Source organism: Montipora foliosa, chromosome 10, assembly GCF_036669935.1.
Source record: "Montipora foliosa isolate CH-2021 chromosome 10, ASM3666993v2, whole genome shotgun sequence".
NCBI lineage: Eukaryota > Metazoa > Cnidaria > Anthozoa > Scleractinia > Acroporidae > Montipora > Montipora foliosa.
This window is the reverse complement of record NC_090878.1, coordinates 14,251,517-14,264,016: the sequence shown is the minus strand read 5'-3', so window position 1 is coordinate 14,264,016 and position 12,500 is coordinate 14,251,517. Positions and strand designations below refer to the sequence as shown.

Here is a 12,500-nt window from a genome sequence, read left to right as displayed (position 1 = left end):
CGTAACCAGTTTGATTTGGACTTACGATCTCCCGGAGTACTTTTGCCAGCCTTTTTGGAATTCCCTTTGTTCCTATTTTATCTTCCACATTTAGAAGTGTAACTGGGCTTAAGTTGTTAAGAGCATCGGTAGGTTTGTCTTTCTTAGGTAAGAGTGTGATTATGCCTCTCTTTTGACAAATTGACAAGTCACCTTTATTAAAGGCGTTGCTAATGCTTCGGACTAAATCATTTCCAAATTCTCCCGAAAACACCTTTAAAATTCCGACGTAATCTGTCCGAACCAGGAGATTTATCATTTTTCATTTTAGTTAAAGCTTTCAAGGCCTCCTCTTTACTTATTTTACCTTCACATGCGGCGTTTGTTCTGTCATCGCTTAAAGGTTTGATTAATTCGTTTTGAAAGAATACATTACAGTAATAAAAACAATTAATTCAGTGTTCGACACTAACGATTGCCCGGGGCAACCGAAATTTATCCGTAGGCAAGTAAAACAACTCTAAGACTTGCGCGATCGGACAATCAGAATTTTAGTTCGGCTAATATTTTTCGAAACGATTTGGTTGGCAACGAAGAAAGTGACTAGCAATATGACGTAGCCACCGCGGCGCAAACAAGATAAAAAAAATAACAACGTTACAACTCTTTGTTGTCATTAATTTTTCTGTTAAAAGATATATTGGTACAAGGCTCAAAACAGATTGGAAGGAGGAACATCTTGGAAAAGAATTTTTGTTACAATGGAACCCAGTTTCGCACGGCCAAATGCGCCTCGATACTTTGATATCGAACATTGTACCTTTTGTCACGCAATTTCAACCAGCTTTGGAAGGCTTTGTCAGCGGGCGCCCATTATGGCAGCCACGTTTATTTCAGCTTCGTTATATTTTATGTGTTTTTTGCTTTTTTTGGCTTTTTCGTTATCGAGAACTACTCCTCCTACATTGTTGATGGTAGATGGATGCGACATGGGATTTTTGAAAGTCAGTACTGGGTTTCTGGACGGATGCGGTGAGATTTATTTGGACCATGCTGTTCGTTTGTGTGCTGGGAAGCAAAGACTAACACTGAAGGAATTTTCATCGAACTGGTAGAGCGTTGACCAAAATGACTAAGCGGGGTTTAACATCGTTGGCTGTTCCGGGTCACGACCCTCCTATTGACATCACCATTTTTGTCGACGTTTCCGTTAATCCAGGGCCGGTCTCTCAAACACAAGTTCGAACTTATTATTTGCCTCCGCCGCCTGCACAACAGCCATTATTACATTCGCAGGTAACTCGTTCCTGCATTAATTACTCGAGGAGTCAACTTTTGAACATCAGGGTCTCAAGACAATATTTGTTATCGACCAGAGTTTATGGAGAGCTTAAAGCCTGTGGTATTTTAAAATACAGAGGAAGACGCGCCGGGCGTCTGAGAAAAAATAAGAAAACTCAAAATCGCCGTCGATTTATTATTTATATTCCTACTGACTATTTTGTAAGCGAATATAATAATTTGGTAAACGAATCTCACTGGAATACTGGTTCATTATCCGTGAACGAGAGTCAACGCAATCATCTGGACTATTGTTATACGCGTCCGATGGGTGTTAATGTCAACAATCTCATTTACGTCGACCGACTAATCAACCATTGAAAGGAGTAGAGTTTTGTCTCCATGTTAATCCGGCTAATTTGATTCAAATTAACACCTCTCCTCCGAACTCTCTCGATGCACGTCACCTTAAAGTTTGTGTATGGAACGCTCAATCATTAAGGAATAAAACGGCGAGTCTTGTCGATTATATACATGACAATAAATTAGACATCTTAGCAATTAGTGATACGTGGTTTTCGGATAAAGATGCTGCGGTGAAAGCTGAATGTACTCCCGATGGTTACAAGTTGTATGATGTACATAGATCCGGCCGTAATGGTGGAGGCACAGCTTTGATCACTCGTTCAAATATAATTGTCAAGCAGGTTGTTGCTCCTACGTGGTGCTCTTTTGAACTTTCGGAATGGATTTTAATTGATGGATCTTTTCGCTTACGGCTTGCTGTCGTCTATAGACCTCCTTACTCTACAAAGCATCCTGTAACAAGCTCTTCCTTTGTTTCCGAATTCTCCCAGTACCTTGAATCATTTGTTTTATGCACGGAGCCCATATTGTTATGTGGTGACTTTAACATCCATGTTGATGCTGTGGATAAACCCGATGCAGAATCATTTGTTGACCTACTTGATTCTTTTGGACTAGCTCAACATGTCCACTTTGCAACTCATGTTGAAGGACATATACTGGATTTAGTCATAACCAGGAAAATGGACAGTATTATTCAAGACACACCAATTTTAGGCTCCTTTCTATCCGACCATGCGACTGTATTGTTTAACTTAAAAGGTTTTAAGTCAGAATCCTCTGCCAAGGAAACGTGGTTTCGGAAAATCAAATCGATTAATCTTCCCAAGTTTAAGAACGATCTTCGTAATTCAGAATTGTTACTAAACACTCCTAAACGTCTTGCTGATCTCGTTGGTTGTTTTGGCACTACTCTAAAATCCATCATTGACAGACATGCTCCTTGGCGGAAGAAAACCATGATTCAAAGAGCTCAAGCCCCATGGTTGTCCGATGAGATCAGATCTGTGAAACGTCTCCGGAGGATAGCTGAGCGCAACTGGAGGTCTACAAAGTCTGAATCTGACCGGAGATCTTTCAAACTTCTTCGGAATAAAGCTGTCTTTCTTATGAACAAGTCTCGTTGTGAATTCTATACAGATTTCATCAGCAACATCTCTGATAATCAACGTAAGCTTTTTGCTGCTACAAAGAAACTGTTAAATCAGTCAGCAGAATCGCCCTTTTTACAGCACGGCGACAAGTTAACTTTGGCTAACGACATGGGTTCGTTCTTCGTCAAGAAAATATCCGATCTTCGCGTTAGCCTTGATGCAATTCCGAACTCATGCAGTACTATCAGCCGCCATTCTTCTCAGTGTTCTTCTTCCTTTACTGCTTTTCACCGTGTAGACATGGACTATTTAAGGAAACTTGTGCTTAGAACGCCGACAAAATCCTGTTTACTCGATCCTGTTCCTACGAACATCATGAAAGATTGCCTTGATGAGTTACTTCCGATATTAACAACCATGATAAACCTGTCGCTTGAATCTGGATTTTTCCCTGTTATTTGGAAAGATTCGGTTGTCACACCACTGTTAAAGAAACAAGGCCTTGACTTTGTTTTTAAAAATTTTCGACCTATCAGCAATCTTTCCTTTGTTTCAAAATTGGCTGAAAGAGTGGCAGCTGTCAGATCCAGTCCTACTTAAATGAGAATGATCTTTTTCCTACATTGCAATCTGCCTATCGACAGCACCACAGTACAGAAACCGCCCTACTTAAAGTCAAGAATGACATTTTGATCAGCATGGAAGATAAGCATGTCACATTGCTTGTGCTTCTCGATTTAAGCGCCGCTTTTGATACTGTGGATCATCGGATTCTCTTAGATCGCCTCCAATTTGATTTTGGAATTTCAGGTTCTGCACTTAATTGGTTTGAATCGTACCTAGAATAGAACCCAGCGTATCTCTATCGATGGTGTTCTATCGAATACTTTTAATCTTAAATTTGGAGTTCCACAAGGTAGCTGTCTCGGGCCATTATTATTTTCTCTCTATGCTAGCAAGCTTTTTAAGATCGTCGAGTCACATCTTCCTAATCTCCATTGTTATGCAGATGACACACAACTGTATATCGCGTTTAGACCAGGAAATGATTTGGAGGAAACTGCTGCCTTAACTGCCATGGAATCATGTATTGCTGATATCAGTCAGTGGATGCACAAGGATAAGTTAAAACTGAATTCAGATAAGACAGAATGTCTTCTAATTGGAACGCGACAACAACTTCAGAAAGTCAGCAACATCAGTATGTTATTGGTTGGCGACTCCCAAATTGCTCCATCATGTGAAGTTCGAAACTTAGGAACCTGGTTTGACTCGAAAATGAGTATGCTAAGTCATATTAACAAAACTTGCTCATCTGCTTTTTATTATCTTTATAACATACGTAGAATTAGGAAATATTTAAGTCGTCCGACTACCGAATAATTAGTTCATGCTTTTATAACCAGTAGAGTAGATTATTGTAATAGCCTATTATATGTCCTCCCGAATTCACATATCATGAAACTCCAACGTATACAGAATGCCGCAGCTCGACTGGTCATAGGAGCACCAAGATTCTGTCATGTTACACCATTGCTTTTTAACCTTCATTGGCTCCCGATTAGTTACCGCATAAAGTTTAAGATTTTGCTTTTGACATTTAAGTGTTTATACGGTCTAGCTCCTAATTACCTGATTGATTTAATTTGCATCAAAAAGCAATCCAGATACTCCCTTAGGTCAAACGACTCTTTATTACTTGAGTTACCTAGCATTAAGACCCGTCCAACCCTTGGCGATCGTGCATTCCAGTCAGCTGCACCTTATCTTTGGAATGCATTACCTTCAACAATTTGCAACATAAAGACATTGGACACTTTTAAGACTGCTGTTAAAACTCATTTTTTTAAATTTAGCTTTTAAATGGGTTTTTCTACTCATGACTCATTTTTAATTTAGCTTTTAAATAGGTATATGGTTGTAGTTTTTAATAGTTTCTTATGTTTTTAGTTCACGTGACGGTTTGACATAATTTTATTTTAAAATATTGTGAAGCGCAACTGAATATATTCATATAGAGGTCTGCGCTATATAAATGTAATTATTATTATTATTATTAAGGCTTAAAGAACACACTATTGGACAAATGGCATTTTATTCAAACCAGCCTAATCTCAAAGAGAAATTCAAGGAATGCTCCCTTGATCTCTTACAGAAAAGGAGCAGTGCTTGAAGATATGCTTGTTATAAAGCAAAACTGTAAAGGTTACTAGAACACAATGGACACAGCAGGAGTCACGTTGGTCTGTCAAACCAATTTTACAAACACATGTTACACAAAATTGACATTTTTACAAGCCTCCTTAATGGGCAAGAGGTCTGTAGAAGGTGGGCAACCAAAAAAACGAAACTGGTTGCCTAAAGGGCAAATTAGTTAAAAAATACACGTAAGTGTCGAACACTGATTACTCTCTGGACTTCCTGTGTTGATGCTATCTGCCTCGTACAAAGTCGTGTAGCATTTCTCTTCTTCTCTTAGAATGGCTCCCTGATCTTCTGTTTCGGTTCCATCGTTTAATTTCAACTTAACAATATTCTTCTTTTCGTATTTTCTTTTTTTTCAAAAATGAGGAAATACCTAGTGTTTTTTCACCATGCTCGACCCCCCTTGTTTTCCCGCGTACCATTGCGCCCTTCACTTTTTGTTCCATTATTCGTTTTAATCTCGATTGTGTTATCTGTATGTTTTTTGTTCGGAGCAGTGGGTTGTTTTTACAGTGTTCCGACTGAGACAAGAGATCATTTAATTGCTTTTGTAGCTTTTGTTCCTCATTTCTTCCGGTTTTAGTTTTTTTGGCGTATTCTATTGTGAATTCTCTCATATCCATTCATTTTCACGAGGTCCCACATCAGTCCTTTGTCTTCTAAATAGCTGTATTTATTTCTATAAAGTGCCCCTGTGACCAAAATACCAATTCTTATTTTTCTTTGGATTTCAAAACTATGTTAATTAAACACTAAGCGACCAAATTTTTAAGCCCTGATTTCAAGAAGACACCTGTTTATTTTACCAGGAGTTCTCCTATTAAATGGTCCGCCATTACTAACTTTAAGTTCTGGAGAGAGCTGGATCGGGGAGAAAATGACGTAAAAGGCTCACCAGTTTCAGAATGGAATGCGTTTGAACGCGACTGAATTACTATGCAGCACGGGGGTTTCGGGCTTTCAGACTTTTAAAATCGCGTTTTGCGCATATAATAAGCTGCATTCACACGCTGAAATTTTAAGCTACTGAGTTCCAATCGGTCAGTTTTTAACGTGAGTAATGGCGGACCGTGAAATATAAAACTAACACTCAAAGTAAACGGCCTTGATAAAAATCAAAGCTCACAATTTTTGCCAGTCAGGTGTTAAGCAAACACACTTCCAAAATCTGAAAAATTTTTATTATAGGGGGCACTTTAACTTCTAATTCTTTTCTTTGAGCTCACTGATGTATCTTTCATCTTCGAATAATGATGAATTAAATGTCCAAAATCCTGGTCCGGTATTCTTTTCAGCGAATCTGATTGAATAAATAACTTAACAGCACAGTGATCAGAGCCTGGAGCGTGTATAATGTCACATTCCCTAGCGAGATAGGTGAGATTTGGAGTTGCTAGAAAGTAATCCAGCGTTCATTGTGCTTTATACGCTTTGCCTCGCCAAGTAAACTGTTTTTTGTCAAGATTTTGCTCTCGCAACACGTCTTGTAGAAAATAAGAGAGCAGAGTTTGTTTATTTTATCTATTACACATTTTTGTTATCTACAAGGTTCGACAAGAAATGTGCGAATTCAACACAAAGATCACAATCGTTTAACTCTTGAGGTTGACCATTGTTTTCTGCAAAGTCAAAAATTCACTCTCCCAGACGAGGTTTTTTATCACTGCCTTATTATTCATCAGCTCATTTTCTGAAATTCAAGCACGATTCCAACGGACCTGTTTGTTTTCGTGATTTATGCACACGCTGTTGGCCTATTTGTCACCACGGACTTGCACTTTTATACACTCACTCACTCACTCACTCACTCATTCACTCACTTACTCACTCACTCACTCTCACAACCCGGTGACATTGTGTGTAGTGTGCACTACTACCACAAAAATAAATGGAGATGTAAATTGCGTGAAATCCTTTCCTAAGAGCCGAATATAATCAATTATTATTGTTTAAGTGCCCTCCGTAACTCTGGGAATTTGCACATATTCAACAATCCTTTTCTGATCTGATACTAACATGAGTGATTGTAGACAGTCTTTATAAATATTCTTGCAAAGTCCGGTCCAGACCAGCATCTAAATGAAGCTGTGCTAAGGGCTTTCTAATTGGAAGTCAATAGTGCATTCTGTAGAAAGTTCAGGCAATTTATTTTTGCCTTGTTTGACCCGCGGGCGGGGGACATGTAGATATCAGAAGTAGTGAAGAGGAGAGAGGTGATATCAGTAACTTATTGGTTAAATGGGATGTTGAAATTGGTTGTGTGCTCAGTCTTCAATGATACAGTCTTTTGCTTGCCTGTGAGTGTCACTCCCAAGAAAGTTGAGGCGCTTACACTGTGAAATGTTTCGTGCAACCTGTCTCGCAATGTTTTGGCGACATTGTGGCGGGACAAGTTGCACGAAACATTTCACAGTGTAACATACCCTGCAACGGCCAAAATCGTTGCGAGACAAGTTGCAAGAGCCATTGCTGAAAGTAGAATTAGGTTCTACTTTTCGTGCAACTTGTCTCGCAACGATTTTGGCCGTTGCAGGGTATGTTACACTGTAAAGGGAAGAGAAAGCAAGTCATCGTTTTTTTCTCATTGGAGCAAATGTTTTGTGGCGTTTTAAGGCGCTGTTACACTGTGAAATGTTTCGTTCAACTTGCCCCGCCATGTTTTGGCGACATTGTGGCGGGAAAAGTTGAACGAAACATTTCACAGTGTAACAGCGCCTTTAAACGCCACAAAACAGTTGCTTCAATGAGAAAAAACAATGACTCTGCATGCCTCGAACGTGCTTTTTGCGTTCTGGTGCATTTCTTTGCCGTTCTCGTTCTGTAACAACAACGTGAAATGATCAAATTTTAGGTTATGTATGGGCCGCGAGCGCCCAACGATATTTTCACAATTTCCCTCCAAACATCCACACCTTCGTGCATAACAATTTTAATCCTGGAATGACTAGGTATACTCTTTTCCATACACAACGATTCGAAGAAATCGCGAAATTGTAACAATAACGGGAAATAATACTTTTAGAGAACGTTCTTGTAGCCGAAGTCGTCTCCTTGCGTAAGTTCCCGTTTAAGTCTTATCTCTTTAACAAAAGAAATTTGCGCCTCTGAAAGGTCCTGTGCTTTATTCCCTCCACTGAATGATATTTAGTGATGTTTTTCAAGGGTATATTCTTGGACCTGTGCTATTTTCCTCTTTTTTTAATTTTTGCTGAATACTCAGTTCAATGCTTTTAAATGCTGTTAATACAATGTATCTCCCCATCTTTATCAGAAATGCGCTATACCCGCATGCACGCCATTTCTGGTTGCGTTTCTACTAATACCTTCTGTTAATTACATTGCCTTCACAAAAACAGGCGCCACCTATTAAAAGGACCCCATAGACGCAAGAGCATCAACGGTCAACTTGCGATTTAATAGATCAATTTCGATATATTGGAATTCAGTCCTGAACAAAAGACATCATCTCGAGGCTCTGGGGAATAAATTTAAGGATTTGTATGAGTTTATTCCCCAGAGCCTCGAGATCGCGCCTTTTGTTTAGGACTGAATTTTAATGTAGAGCGAGTTTCAATTGAGTGTCGTAAAACCAAAACCAAAGTAATTACTTTTGCCAATCAAAAAGGACTGAGACAATCCTGCAAACCAATCAAAACTCGAAGTAATTACACGTAGCCGACCCAAAGCGCGGGAAAATGTGCACGCGTGAGCCACGATAACCTTTATTTTCTTGTGGTCACTTGCACTATAACTGAGTTCCTAGAAGTTGTTAGGTGTCCCACACTAAACTAATAATGTTTACAATATAATTATTTTCTTGCATTTAAATCCTGGTAATTGTTTTGTATTAAGAATTTAAATTTCTTTTTAACAACTTGACTTCGATGGCGGTTGGACGTTGTTGGTGAAAATAACTTCTTTTTGTGTGTTTTAGTGCTAAGTGAGATCACAATCCGTAAAACAAGTCAAGGTCAGTTAAGCCATGAATTGCCATATGGTCACTAATGGTTCGTGGTATAAACAGAGAAGAAGGTATCTCAACAAAGAACAAATTGTTACGAAAAAAAAAGAAGTCCATACTGGAGAGAAGCTCTATAAATGCAAGAAGTGTGGGAAGGGTTTTAGTCAAAGAGGAAGTTTAACGACACATGCCAGAATTCATACGGCCAAAAAACCCTATCAATGCAAAGAGTGTGGCAAGTGTTCTAGCAGGGCAGAAGCTTTAAGGAGACACAAAACAGTGTATATTAGAGAGAAGCCTTACCAATGCGAACAATGCGGGAAGTGTTTTAGTCAAAGTCAACATTTAAGGACACATGAAAGAGTCCATACTGGAGAGAAGCCTTATAAATGCAAACAATGTGGGAAGTGCTTTAGCTCAGCAGGTCATTTAAGGACACATGAAAGAGTCCATACTGGAGAGAAGCCTTATGAATGCAAACAATGTGGGAAGTGCTTTAGCGAAGCAGGTAATTTAAGGACACATGAAAGAGTCCATACTGGAGAGAAGCCTTATGAATGCCAACAATGCGGCAAGTGTTTTAGCCAAGCAGGATGTTTAATGAAACATGAAAGAGTCCATACTGGAGAGAAGCCTTATAAATGCGAACAATGCGGCAAGTGTTTTAGCCAAGCAGGTCATTTAAGGACACATGAAAGAGTCCATACTGGAGAGAAGCCTTATGAATGCGAAAAATGCGGGAAGTGTTTTAGTCAAAGTCAACATTTAAGGACACATGAAAGAGTCCATACTAGAGAGAAGCCTTATGAATGCGAACAATGTGGCAAGTGTTTTAGGCAAAGTGAAAGTTTAAGGAGACATAAAAGAGTCCATACCGGAGAAAAGCGTAAGAAACGTAGGCTAATAAGAAAGTCTTTTCGCAACAGACGAAGTGTAAGGAAACACGAAAAAGGACGAGAAAGTTCTGCAAGTGCAAATGAACAGGAGGTAGAGATTCATCGCCCCTGCACTTTGCAAGAACATAGTTCAAACCAGGGTGTAAAACACATCTGTTGGCTTTGCCAGGAGGAGTTGAGCAGCGAGGAGCTTCTTCTTGCACATTACCAAAATCATATGACGTTTGAGGAGCCGTCAACCTGAACTAGAGAGGCTTTTGCGTTAGTTGGTGTTTTAAGGACGGTGTCTACTAATTCAAAGGTATTTTTGCCCCGGTTTATGATTATAATAATTAATAATTGAAACTTATATAGCGCATTTTTCATGCCGAACATGATCAAATGCGCTTTACAATTTAATAAAATGAATAAAAATAAATGAAATTACAAGCAGTTATGATTAACAATAAATTAATGTATAGATAATAATAATAATAATGATAATAATAATAATAATAATAATAATAATAATAATAATAATTACAAGGTAAAACAATAAATATTTGACGAATTAAAATGTATAAGAATTACAAATTAAAAGCTTGTTTAAAAAGATGTGTTTTGAGCTGGCACTTAAAACTTGAAAGAGAGTCTTGATTATGCAAGAAATGCACATCTTAACAAGTGTTATTGATATCGAAAAAGAAAATTGGGGGTAGCCACTCATTTTTCAAAGATAATTGATGAATAATATTTGCAAAAAGCTTTAAAGTACCAAGCAATGTACGGCGTTCTTTCTCAAATTCAAACTTAATTATCTCTTAAAAATGAACGGTTACCCCCAATTTTCTTTTTGGATACCAAGAGTACTTACTAAGATCTACTTTCTCCGGATAGTTTTAAACCGCGCAGAAAATATCACTGTATTGGTAAGCATCACCGATAGGAAACCAGAGTATATCGAGATGCGCAGAACGTATGAGCAATAAGAATAGTAGGCACCGTCCTTAATGGTTGTAACTCGTTGACCATAATCTTTCCTTATTTTAACTTTATAGAAAATATATTTCTAGACGCGCATTGTTAGCTTTCGTTGGATGTTGCTTTCCCGTGGTGTACAATCAGCTGTTTTAGGCTACATTGAAAATTGCACCAATGTGTGCATCTAAATACAGTGTATTTTGCGTTGTGCCAGGTCAAACGATGGCCAGTGCACTTTTATTTGTAGATAAAATAATCGTTACGCGATTGTCTTTAAAAATACACTTTCTTAAAGGTCCAGTAATATGGCCAACATTTTTCCTGCAACTTGTTGCGTTGCAAGTTGAGAAATCTCGATTCCAGTGTTCCTTTTGATCTATCAAAACCTTCTTTCAAACATTCTGAATGCGTATTTGATGTATCTAAAGCAAATCAAAACACTATTACATCCTCTTAGTTGGCGCTAAGGCCAGCCTTCGAAACAACAGTATAAACTTGCAACGGGAATTTAATATTACTAAAGATCAACTTAAAAAGTCTTATCATCTTCCACATACTGTCACTTGTGAGCCTCACCTAAAGGCATTTCAATGTAAAGTCCTAAATACAATTTTGTACACTAATGATAAATTGTATAAGATCGGTTATATTGAAAACTATTATTGCTCTTTCTGCAACCATGAGAAGGAAACTTTACTACCATTTGCGTCTATCCTTGAAGTGTGACGAATTTTGCGCGTGGTTTTACTTTTTAAACGTTAAGGGTTTAGTCTCATATCTGTCACGTTTGACCAATGAAATGCTTGCGGTCAGGTCATGCAATTGAAAACGTTTTTGGCGCCAAACGATTATGTTTTGTTCACGTGCTGTGCATGTTTACAATTTTTGCCCGCTCACTTAAGTATACATATTCGTTTTGCAAATTACTAGAATGGAGGCGAGAAAAGTGAACCAATATATGGCAGAAGTTACTGACCAGGAGGCGCATTGGCTTAAATTCTTGATCATTGATAGCATTATCAGTGACGGAGGCGACAGAATGACGGGTTATATTCCACGGAGTGTTACACAATTTGCAAGGGAGTTGCGTGTTTCTGTAAACACGGTAAAATCGGTGTGGTTTAGATACTGCGAAGAAATGAGAACATCGGCGAAACCTAAAGGAGGCTTGACATCCGAAAAACTAAAGGAAGATGACCGTGAACTCATTGAAGTTTTGAAGCTCCACTCTCCATCCATGTCCCTTTCTGAAATAATCGAGGAGTTAGAACAACTTGGAGGACAAGAAATTTCAATGTCGGCCGTTTCACGATCCATAAAAAGCAGGCTACCTTCCGGTCATCAGTATTCAAAAGTGGCAATGGAGCGATTCACCTCAGATAACTTATTTTATACTCAGCTGTTTAACAATTATGTGTCTTCAAAAGATCCAAGGAACCTGAAATTTTTTGACGAAGCGGGAATAAAGATTCCTGACGTGGGAACTCGCACGTATGGACACAGCGCGAAAGGATCACGATGTGTAGAAGTAGGAAGGAAACTCGAGTCTCCGAATACTAGTTTAAGTATGCTGGTTTCTTTGAACGGCCCAGAGTATTATAATGTCGTAAGCGGGGCAACAAACAAAGCCCGTTTTCTCTCATGTGAAACTTGAAAACATGCACAGCACGTGAACAAAACATGATCTTTTGGCGCCAAAAACGTTATCAATTGCATGACCTGACCGCTAACGTTTCATTGATGAAACGTGACAGGTAT

The 12,500-nt window shown here is 38.6% G+C and overlaps 3 protein-coding genes across 8 annotated transcripts in view; 2 read left to right on the top strand and 1 right to left on the bottom strand.

Moving 5' to 3' along the window:
• Positions 1–12,500, bottom strand: part of LOC137973007 (zinc finger SWIM domain-containing protein 5-like) — a 435,845-nt gene that overhangs the window by 220,024 nt on the left and 203,321 nt on the right. The gene's annotated exons all lie outside the window — the stretch shown is intronic.
• Positions 1–12,500, top strand: part of LOC137974431 (zinc finger protein 681-like) — a 79,153-nt gene that overhangs the window by 56,644 nt on the left and 10,009 nt on the right. For all 6 annotated transcript variants that reach the window (XM_068821393.1, XM_068821389.1, XM_068821388.1 and 3 more), the window contains one exon: positions 8,860–10,083. In XM_068821393.1, coding sequence (XP_068677494.1) covers positions 8,908–10,026 — 1,119 coding nt within the window. In that variant the 5' untranslated portion in view covers positions 8,860–8,907 and the 3' untranslated portion in view covers positions 10,027–10,083. The remainder of the gene's footprint in view (positions 1–8,859; positions 10,084–12,500) is intronic.
• On the top strand, positions 969–3,320 carry LOC137972546 (uncharacterized). The gene is made up of 2 exons (XM_068819294.1): positions 969–1,090; positions 1,763–3,320. Exons 1-2 carry the CDS (start codon positions 969–971, stop codon positions 3,318–3,320), a joined length of 1,680 nt encoding a protein of 559 aa, XP_068675395.1.